The 11,573-nt window shown below is 40.4% G+C and overlaps 1 protein-coding gene across 1 annotated transcript; it reads right to left on the bottom strand.

Annotated features, from left to right (window-relative positions):
* Positions 1-1,046: 1,046 nt before the first annotated feature.
* On the bottom strand, positions 1,047-9,677 carry LOC110522535 (uncharacterized). Its single transcript, XM_021600983.3, has 2 exons — positions 9,540-9,677; positions 1,047-6,725 (listed from the first exon to the last, which is right to left on the bottom strand). Exon 2 carries the CDS (start codon positions 6,695-6,697, stop codon positions 3,269-3,271), a length of 3,429 nt encoding a protein of 1,142 aa, XP_021456658.3. The 5' UTR covers positions 6,698-6,725; positions 9,540-9,677; the 3' UTR covers positions 1,047-3,268.
* Positions 9,678-11,573: the final 1,896 nt, after the last annotated feature.

Genomic DNA, 11,573 nt, shown 5'->3' with positions numbered 1-11,573 from the left:
AACATTCCATCCATGAGCTCATTTGACTACAGGAAAGGGCTACACCAGTTGGTGCTGAAACGGAAACACTATGCATATATTTAGATAGCTTCCTTTCATTGATCCCTAATATTCTGAACTCCGTTGTCTTGATGCATTCTAGTTGGTCTGTCCACACAATTATAATTAAAAGTACAGAAAACTATATATTGAACGACAACTTCAGGAGAAAATCTGTTGGCCAACAAGTGGGAGGATTTTCAGCGTCTGAAATCTATTCAGCCCGCGCAATGGAACCACACATGCAAAGCCCGTTACGCGCCTGCATAAGGTAAATCTGAATATCAACTATTGAGAACTGTATGATGATTAGACTAATTATGTTTTTTTTTAATTGCATGGTTTTTGTTGTTGATGCTTTGCAACGCTTTGAGATTCTTTATGTAATGAATAGGTCTATAAAAGTGATATTAATTATTATGATCTATCAAATCCACACAGGTTGGGTTGGAGGTCTACTGTAAAGCTACTCAATCCAATCAAATGGGGACATGAGGTAGCAACAGGGCAGGACTGGCTACTACTGCTAGGATTAGATCCCATGTCTGCACACCAGAGACATGTCAGAGATTATTACACTGCCCTGTAATCACAACCTGACCTATAAAATATGAAGGTCTGTTGCCTCTGCTCTGAGCAGCAAGAAGACACATAATGTCCAACTGTGTATTTCAGAAACTAAACCCATTCTGTCAGGGTGAGGGTAAGGCCATGGTTCATGGTAGCATTGTCTATGTTTTCTTATGTTTGTCAATTACACAGGTAAGGCCATGGTTCAGGGTAGCATTGTCTATGTTTTCTTATGTTTGTCAATTACACAGGTAAGGCCATGGTTCAGGGTAGCATTGTCTATGTTTTCTTATGTTTGTCAATTACACCTAGCCTACATATTGAGGCATTTTGAGATATTCTTACGTGGACAGGTAACTCCCAAAAATATCTGACCTGATCCATTAATAAAATTGGTATTTTGTTTTTTGTGAGGTGCCTCAGTAAAGACCAAAATGTTTCATTTAGAGAGATTTTAATATAGATGTACAAAATGACAGAAATGAATCCCTCCCCACATCCCCATTGTGTGACAGCAGGGAGCGCAAACAATGAAGAACATCCCTTACACTTTCTTTTACATTAAAAACGCCCGCACAAGCAATATTGATTTATCCTTACGTCAATGAACTGTTGTAACACATTTGGATAAAACTTCTACGACTTATTTGCATATACAGTAGAACTGCATACAATATAATATACTTAACATAATATAACATCTTGTGAAACTCTTAACCCTCCTGTTGTGTTCGTTTCATGTTAATTAATTCTGTGTTCCCAGTCCAAAATGACCGCCCCATCATAGCTGATTATAAATCCATAATAATGCATATATTATCACCTAATGTTGTGTTAGATTTTTTTTATCAACTTAAGTTCTTGTGAACATTACAGGTTTTGAACTTCTATTAGCTATGAGACCCGTAGGCCTCATTGACCTGAGCTCATACAGCTCGTTTTTGAGTAAAAAAAAAAGCAGAATGTTTATTTTGACTATAACAAATACTCAGATTAAACATATGGTGCTATTTAACACAGACTACTTTGTGTCAAAGTTTAACAAGGACTCTCCTCCTCACCAGTGTCATGATCAAAGATATGATCACGAGCCTCACATACAGTATATTGTTTGGTCATTGTGCTGCCACAGAATGGATTGTGAGCAAGGCCTCAAAAAAGCTTTATATACCAGAGCTGCAAGGAAAGTTCTATATATTATTGAAACAATGTTGCGATTGTTTGTGGTTCCTGTGGGGGAAATATTCTATTGGGGAAAGGTTCCAGTGGGGGTTGCCATGGAAGCCAAGAATAGGGAGTGAGGTGTGTGTGTGTGTGTGTGTGTGTGTGTGCTCAAACAGAAATGCATGTGGGGGTCTGGGAGAGGAAGTGTGTCCATATAATGAATGGGCATGTGCCTGAACTAAATTTTATACACCAATTGTAGTCTCACCCATTCATTTCTACTGACCGGTCATTTTTGACCGGGAACACCACAGGTGTACAAATGTTAAATAAAACACCCTAAATGTAATGAAAATCATCTAAATGTATTTTGTGTGTTCAGATGCCCTGTGTGGACAAAGTCATGGAACCTTATATGACAATCAGATTAAATTAACTAAATTTTTCAGAGAGAAAACTTGTAAATCAGTCCAATTCAACCAGAACACAGCAGGAGGGTTAAAGAAGAAACAGCTTGAATCTTGAATGGTTTTAGGGGGAAAATAATCCCCGTAATCCGTACTCCACAAATCCCTAACAGGTCAATGAGCTTTTTATCTTGTCATGGCCTGCCAGCTTAGGTAGTCTACTCTTTAAGATCCTCAACATTTTTCAGAACCTTTACATCAGGATTAAAGACAGTTCAAACACTTCAAATGAGTACACATTCATAAATCAGTATGATTATGTATTTAAATGTCAAACAGAAAATCTACCATGTAAAAAAAACGTTTATTTCACACTGAAGTGTCCCCCGAATAACATCGGTCATTAGAAGTCAGAAGCTTCTCCTTCTCCAACCGCATCTCAACCAACCAAAACAAATAGACATGATGCCATCTTGTGTGAATAGGTGGTACTGCAAGTCACAATGAAACGACTTCCCAAGTTATCTGATGGCGTTGATCCAACTTAGGTAGTCTCCTCTTAAGATCCTCAACATTTTTCAGAATGTTTTTCAGAATAAATAATGCCTACCTCAGTTCCAAAAACAAGACCTACCCAAAATGTATTTTATTTTAGCTATAACCAACTAGCACCATAATGCCATGGCCAGCCAGAGTACTGCCTTAAAGACACATTTGCACTAGTGTATACTTTGTGTGTGAAACAGAAGTACCGACTGCTGTCATATTTACATATTCATAATGCAGGCAACACATAAACATGCAATATCACACTGTAAATAGGCAGATTGTTAAAACCAATTAATACACCACTTGTACATTACTATATAGTACAAAGTCATTAAACCATATAATACCATCTATAAAAGCCACTTCAAGAAAATAAGACAGAATAGAAAGGCAGAAAAATATACATAATAAAAGGTATATTCTGCAATTCAAAAAGCTAATGTTAGAGAGTAGAGGAGAATGGTAAATATAAGTAAGATATGAGTGTGTGGAGATCTGTGATTAGAGTCGTTATACAGTAGGTGAATGTCCCAAGTCTTTTACCTGTGGATTTGCAGGTGTGTCTTCAAATGGCCTGCCTGGGTGAAAGCCTTTCCACACACTGTACACTGAAATGGCCTCTGGCCTGTGTGAATAACATAGTGTCTTTTCAATTTCGAGGGAGCCTCGAAGCTTTTGAAGCAGATAGCGCACCGATATGAGCTCGCCTGCCTCTCTTCAACTGAATGTCTTGGAGAACACCTGTGATGATTCAGTTTCCCCTTGGTGGTAAAACACTGACTACAGTCTGAGCAGCTTTGAAGGTCGTTGGGAGGTTCTGACTTGTATGTAACATTAAACTCTGACCTAAGCCCAACCTCCAACCTTTCCTCATCTTTAGCTTCATATTGTGAATTAGTGCTAGGAGATTCTAAAGGGGATTGATATAGATTTAACTTGTGATTCACATCAACTGGTATTTCCGGTTGGTCACTGTGGCTGGATCCTGGTTCCTCCAGGTAAGGAATACGGTGAGTAGCAATTGGATATGTCTGTTTGTTATTTGCGGTTTCTTGTTGATATGGATAGGGGTTTAACCAGTTGGGAATCAGGGGGTGGTTTTGCTGTCCATAATATTCATCCGAGGGAAACTTGTCCACATGTTTCTCTTCAGCAATATTCCAAGTGCTCTTTGTCAGTTGAGGAGGCGAGATACATTTCTGCTCCACTAGGCAGTTATTTTCTGACTTCATGCTTTTCATGTCTTCTGACTGTTCAGGGGTTGGGGTTGTTTCATTCTTTCTGATGATTTCTGTTGATTGGTTCATGCTTTCTGTTGAACAGTAGTGAGATAAGGATTCACCACCATTACTATTTTGTATGTTATTTCCAAAAGTTTGACTTGGGCCTGGTTCATCTGGATGAAGACTTGCTGCAAAGACGTGTCCCTCAGAAACAACCCCAGCCTCAGGGGGAATGTTGTCCAGATGAGCCAAGTTGATGTTCTTCTGTTGACCCTCCTCATGCAGTGTGGTCTTACTATTGTGGACCTTCATGTGAGACTGTAGGTGGCAGAGCTGTCTGAAGGATTTACTACAGACGGCACATCTGAAAGGCTTGATGCCCATGTGGACCAAGAGATGTCGGGAGAGTTTAGAAGGATAGTCAAACTTCTTTAGACAGGCCATGCACTGGTACCCCCCCAATTTCCTATGTGCAACAGATGGCGGTGGTGGGCTGTTGACGTTGTTTGTCAGAGGGCAGTCGGATGGAGGGACAGCAGAGAGATCACTGTCACGTGATGTCTTCTGACTCCTATTACAAAAGACTACATCCTTTTCATTTGGAGATGGGGTCCTTTTTGGTCTTGAGAAAGACTTGGTTTCTCGGTCTTCACTATGACTAGTAGAGGGTTTAGCCTCTTTTCTTTGTTCATGAACAGACTGGTGCACCTTCAGATGAGCTTTTTGTCTAAATGTCTTGAGACAAGTGGGGCACTGATAGGACCTCTGTCCTGTATGGATCAGGGAATGCCGCTGTAGCTTGGATGGAGCATCAAAGCGCTTTGAACAAATTGGGCAACTATAACGCCCTCTGCCATGGATTGTGGGTTTGTTTTGAAAGATGCAACTCCTTTGTTTAGATATGCCTACCAGTGATTGGTGTGTTGGTGTGCTTTCCAACACATCACTGGTATTTGTGTAGTCTGTGTTATGCACTTGTCTGAGAGACACAGGCTGCTCTGCAGACTTCCTGTTTACTGTATCACAGTCCAATCCAGGTAGCAGCTTCCCACTGGGGTTCCATGTAGGTTGTTGAGCACCATAGTTGTAGAGACTGTCAGTGGAGCAATGACTTAAGGTAGGTCTGACAGGTAGAACATACTGGCTTAGAAAACAACCAACTTCACTGATGTCTCTGCTGCCTTCCTGAGGTTGAGAAACTTGGTCTAAATGTTCACTTTGATTTCTCCTCATCTCAGAAACAGACTTGTCCTTTAATAGAATAACACCTGGTTGGTCGGGAGCATCTTCTACACTTTTCAAAACATTGTCGCTTTTTACGTGTTGCGCCTTCATGTGATTCTGTAAGTGGCAGAGCTGTCTGAAAGACTTACTACAGACGGTGCATCCGAACGGCTTGATGTCCATGTGGACCAATAGATGTCGGGAGAGTTTGGAGGGATAGTCAAACTTCTTTAGGCACAGCATGCACTGATTTTCCCTTACCTTACCTGTGTTTGTACGGTCAGAGCGATGAGACACAGATGACTTATTGTTTCTGTCTGAGGAGCGAGTGAGGTCAATGTCCTGTGACGCAGGCTTTGCACTGTTATGCCATTCTTCAGATAAGATGTCTAAACCTTCAACAACAGGTATCTGACTCTTTTCATTCAGCTCTGTATTGTACGCTATAGCATTTTCAGAGTTTGAGAAATCTACTTGCGAAGCATGGTCAGTGTGAGTTGGAAGGCAGGCCTTACTCGTATTATCTAACTTATCAGGGTGCACAGCAGTATCTGGACCTTGATGAGTTTGCTGGTGAACTATCAAATGTCTCTTCTGTTTAAATCTCCTGCCACAAATGTTACATGGATAGTTCCTTGGCCAGGTTTTTGACCTCTGGGGTTGAGAGAAAGATTTGAGACTTCTAGACTTCGCGACCCCTGAGTGAATGCTGTAGTGTACCTTAAGATGGGCCAGCTGCCTAAAAGCACGCCGGCATAGGTAGCACTGAAATGGTTTCTGGCCTGTGTGAATCAGGCAGTGCCTCTTTAATTTGGACGGGGCGCTGAAGCACTTAAAGCACTCAGGGCATTTATGAGAGTTTGAATTCTCAATTATTTTTGTATGTTTGTCCACTGTTTCATCTCTGGAGGATCTATCCTCATCCAGTGTCTGTTTCTCAGGTTCACTCCAGTCATCGTGGTTCCTAATTGGCTCCTCTTCTGTGTGCTGCTTCTTAAACCTCTCGACCTCAGAGTGTGGGGGATATAGTTCAGCGATACAGCGAGGGGAACAGAGAGAGTTTTCCTCAATTATGTAGACAGGTCCAGTAGGCCTGATGTCTACCTCCAATGTGTCCTCTGCATCGACTGGGTCCAAGGAGCCTGTCTGCAAACATGCTTTTGAGTTGTCTATCTTTACAGGAGGGGTATTTTCATATCCACTTGGATGCAAGCTAGACTTTACATTCATCTTCTTCTGTTCAGTTCGTTTTGGATAAAGATGTGTGTTAAGATGGAGTTTCAGGTGTGCTAGTTGCCGAAATGCCTTTTCACAGAGGTGACACCCAAATGGTCGTTGTCCTGTGTGTGAAAGGATGTGCCTCTGTAGCTTGGATGGGGCGGAAAAACATTTCAAGCATGTGACACACTGATAATTCCTGCCCTGTGGCATCTTCTCCATAACACCAAAGGCCTCCTGTGGTCCATGTTGCCGGGCTAGCATTGTGTCCACTAACATCATTCTAGTTCCACCGTGGCACATCCCAGCTGGAAATACGGGAGGACAACATCTGTAGTGAACAAATCATTTAGTCATTTACAAATATTGTTACGTATTATAGAGTATGTAAACTAAGGGTTCTTTATTACAGTGTAATTACATATGTCATTACACTGTAACAAGTCTTGTAATTAATCGTAATAATTCATAGTTACACTGTAACAACATGTGGTACTGCAGTCTGTAATTACAGGGGTGTAAAAAAGAATGCGTGTTACCATGCTTGTTACAAATGTTCAAGTTTCCGATAGCATCCCAATGCACCATATTTCAGCCTGCACAAACCTCATGATAAGGGTTAGCCAATTGAAAACCGACCACCTCATTGACACAAGTCTACAAAAAAAGGCTCTGGATTCTGATGCCCAGGCGCAATGGCAAAAATGGGTTCACAAAATAAATATCTGACATGCTACAGGTGCCTTCTTTTTTTTAAGCCCATAACCATGTGTGTGAGCTGAACACTTTTGTTTCACAGTATGTTTAAGACTATGAAGAAACACTCTATGCGACCCTGATTCAGCCCACTGCAGTAAAAGGTTATTAACCATTAATTAACCATTTTTAGACACATTAACAAAAAGTTAAATTTAAAGTTGTTACATAGTTATTCATGCTTGCCAAATTGTAAGCATTTTAAGCTTAGTTGAATAATAGTTTATAAATTAACTTAAAATGGTCATAACGCAAACTCTTATTCTGTCATGTAACCTTACAAGGGTTTCACCGTTGAGGAACATTCTCACTTTTGGATGGGATGCATTGGGGCAATTATTTATTTATCCCAGGAATTAAGGCATCCTGTCAAGACCTCAATGATTTATACATACTGTACATCATTGCAAGATCTGTCAATCTGCGCAACACGCTCGACATAACAACGACCCCGAACATGCCCACATGTGCTGACACAGTGCGCATAGAACAGGGTCAAGAAGAATGTCAGTGTGCAAAATACAGACATGAAAGATTACCGCAAAAGATACACAGTGTTGTAGGTTAAAAAACGGCAATACAGGAGAGAAAATGTACGTTTTCCATGGACGATTTAACATAGGTAGTTCGCTAGCATTTGCTAGCTAGCCTAGTGTTGTAGGTACACAATAATTACAAGTACACCAAGATGAACTTCATTTTAACTAGCTAAATCCGGTGTAACACCTAGTAATTACATTGTACTTATACAGATATTACATGTACTCTGTGGTGTACTAGTGTGTTTATTTTCTCACTTGGATGGTGCTTCCGGAAGCCTTAAAATAAGGGTCAGCATGGGTAATGTACTATCTAAGTACAAATTCATTACAATTATAAACTGGGTGGTTCGAGCCCTGAATGCTGATTGGCTGACAGCTGTGGTATATCAGACCGTATACAGATATTACATGTACTCTGTGGTGTACTACTGTGTTTATCCTCCCACTTGGATGACACTTCCAGAAGCCATAAAATAAGGGCCAGGTTGTGAGGAACATTAGGAACACCTTCCTAATATTGAGTTGCACTCCCTTTTGTCCTCAGAACAGCCTTGATTTGTCCGGTCATGGACTTTACAAGGTGTCAAAAGCGTTCCACAGGGATGCTGGCCCATGTTGACTCTCAATGCTTCTCACAGTTGTGTCAAGTTGTCTAGATGTCCTTTGAGTGGTGGACCATTCTTGATACACACAGGAAACTGTTGAGTGTGAAAAACCCAGCAGCGTTGCAGTTCCTGACATACTCATACCCCGTTCAAAGCCACTTAAATCTTTTCACCCTCTGAATGGTACACATACACAATGCATGTCTCAATTGTCTCAAGGCTTAAAAATCCTTCTTTAACCTGTCTCCTCCCCTTGAGCTACACTGATTGAAGTGGATTTAATAAGTGACATAAATAACTTTCCCCTGGTTTCACCTGGTCACTCATGAAAAGCGCAGGTGTTCCTAATGTTTTGTATACGTGTATAAGTACACGTGAATTACAAGTGTCCCTCAAGATACACCTTGTAAATACATTGTATTTATGTAGATATATTATGTAGTTATGGGTAACATATGCATTCATTATGAGTAATTTTTTTATTATAATTTTAAATAATATTGCGTGACTTACAGGGTTAAGCACCTTGCTCAAAGGCACACCGATACATTTTTCACATAGTCTGCACTGGGATTCGACCAGCAACCTTTCGGTTACTGGCTAAACACTAGGCTAACCTGCCGCCATCTCGGATGACACCCGTATGGTAAACCCCAGTCAGTGAGGTTGACCTATCTATATTTGATCTGTTTTTGTAAACTCAACCATGTTAACCCAGATGGTACACTTTTGGGGGCAATGTGCTAGCAACAACATTGAGTGGAGATTTTAAAGAGTGCGCATTCACAGGTAGATAATTATAGCCTATTGAGCCTCCAATTGTTTAAATCTCGCAACACTCAGCGAATCTGTCCACAAGAGATTACGACCTTATGACAGTTACTATTGAACCGGATGCAGCTGAGAAGAAAATAAACACTTATTTGTTGTTAAACCACTGTAATTACAGACTGCAATTACCAGTAGTTACATGATGTTATTACAGTATACCTATGAGTTATTACAATCAACTAACGTTACAATACTTGTTACAGTAGTAGTTACACTGTAATAAGGACCCCTTCAAATGAAATGTTACCAAATAATATCCAAAATCTATATATTTTTTTTACAAATATTAGCTAGCTAGCTAGCCAACAAGGGAGGCTGGTTACTTTTGAAACATAGCTAGCTAGCTAACGTTAGCTACCCACAAATGTAGCTATGAAACAACATTCATTCGATTAATTTCTGCCAACTCACCTTATGGCAACCTTTAGAAATGGCTAAATCACGCCCCACAAGCTATTAAGTAACAAATACTGTTATTATTTGACAAAATAAGCATGTAGCTTGCTATCTAGCTAACGTTATACTAAAACGTTCACTTTCTCCAAAAACAAGCCTTCAACTGACGGCAATTATAAATCCACGGGCGGAAACGTTTTCGCAATTCTTGGTTCCTAGGTGTATCATCCACTGCGGAATGCATGGTGAATTGCTCAGAAAATTTAAACGTCATCAGATTCTCAGATAAATCTGATTGTACGCAATAATCGTGGTAAACTATGGGTCCGATTTGATGGTAGGTATTTGTATATATTTTTAAACATAATATTAACATAATATTATATTATTCTACTCTAAATATTCTATAGAATATAACATAAAAGGTTAGCATAGAAAATAATATAATATAAAAACAAGTAAAACAATCTAACAGGGAGGCTCTACTTTTTAGTCTTAGCTCTCATAAATTATAGGAATGCAGAGCACTGCAGACTGTCCCCAAGTCCTGCTGTTGTTGTTGAGACATCACTAAAAAATATCCAGTACTCTTGAAAGTTCACACTGACAATAGAAGCATGCATGCACCATTTTCCTAGCCTGGTCCCAGATCTGTGCTTTTGCTTACAACATTGTCAAGCTAAATGTTTGGCATGACAACTCTATAAAGAATTTGCAAGAGAGCGAAGACAGGTCGGCATCCAGGCTACCATTTTCCTAATGTTTTCAGAAGAATAGATATGTATTACCTTCCAAAACAGTAGCATTGAAATGTAGCCAATTCCTTTCAGTTCTTCTGTTGAGATACCATTTATCCCATTGACAGTTAAAGGGGTCAAAGCCATACTATTAACCACTGTGGAAACCTTGCAATGAGCTGGAAGTCAAATCAGTCATAACAGTTGCATAGACAGTGACAGAGACAGAAAATCATGTGTGCGTGGTCAAAAGCCTCCAGAGTCCTCAGGGTGTTTAACAGTAGAGGGGAGGTGAGATGATGTGTGTGTTTAAATAAATTTTATTTATTTGTGCCATTTTGTATTTGAATAGCCTCAACCCCCATGGCTAATGAGGGATTTAATTATCTCTGATAATCATTCTGGGGAAATAAAAACACAGAACGTTTCTGGAATTGCCATTTAAACATCACATCTCCATATTTTATTTTTATGGGCGATCATTTTACCACTTAGATTTACAATTTTGCTTTCAGCCTGACATATGAGCAGTCTACAGTAAGCATATTCAAACAGTAGGACATTAACAATACATCCTTTTTTTTTGTTGTTGACAAATTCAAAGTGGGATTTCGATTTACAGTGAAAAAGATCTCCCTGCTCTGCTCCCTCTGCAACCTGCCCGTGGGACAGGACAAGCCTGGACCCATTTCTTTCCCCACTCAGTCCGCATCTCTGTGGAATGATGCAAATGATGACAAATTCCTTCATTCCTCATCATGCATGTGCAGCTAATCTGCATAACACTGGATGGGCAGATCTTGGCACTTGGCTGAGGGCCAGGCTGACTGATTGAATCACAGAGGGTTGGCTCCCTCCCCTGGACTTGCCTGTAACATGCTGCACCATCTCCTCAAGCAGGGTTCTATTGACTCTGATGCCGGACCCAAAGCTCCTCTGGTACGGAGTGATGAAAACACATTATTCCCATTAGTCACAGAATACGTCTGTTGATTCCATTCATATTACATTATTGTGTGGCTGGTTGTACATGGTGATTGACATGGCTGCTGATGTCAATCAAATTTATTCATAAAGCCCTTCTTTCATCAGCGGGTGTCACAAGGTGCTGTATAGAAACCCAGCCTTAAACTCCAAACAGCAATGCAGGTGTAGAAGCACGGTGGCTCGGAAAAACTCCCTAGAAAGGCCAGAGCCTAGGAAGAAACCTAGAGAGGAACCAGGCTATGAGGGGTGGCCAGTCCTCTTCTGGCTGTGCCGGGTGGAGATTATAACAGAACATGACCAAGATGTTCAAATGATCATAGATGAC

Source organism: Oncorhynchus mykiss, chromosome 4 (genome assembly GCF_057628025.1).
Source record: "Oncorhynchus mykiss isolate SJ-2025 chromosome 4, ASM5762802v1, whole genome shotgun sequence".
NCBI classification, from domain to species: domain Eukaryota; kingdom Metazoa; phylum Chordata; class Actinopteri; order Salmoniformes; family Salmonidae; genus Oncorhynchus; species Oncorhynchus mykiss.
The sequence above is the reverse complement of the archived record's forward strand: the minus strand, read 5'-3'. Positions and strand labels throughout refer to the sequence as shown.

What these genes read in the sequence shown, in the direction of transcription:
- LOC110522535 (XM_021600983.3), bottom strand. Translation starts at nt 6,697, where the DNA reads ATGTGCCACGGTGGAACTAGAATGATGTTAGTGGACACAATGCTAGCC.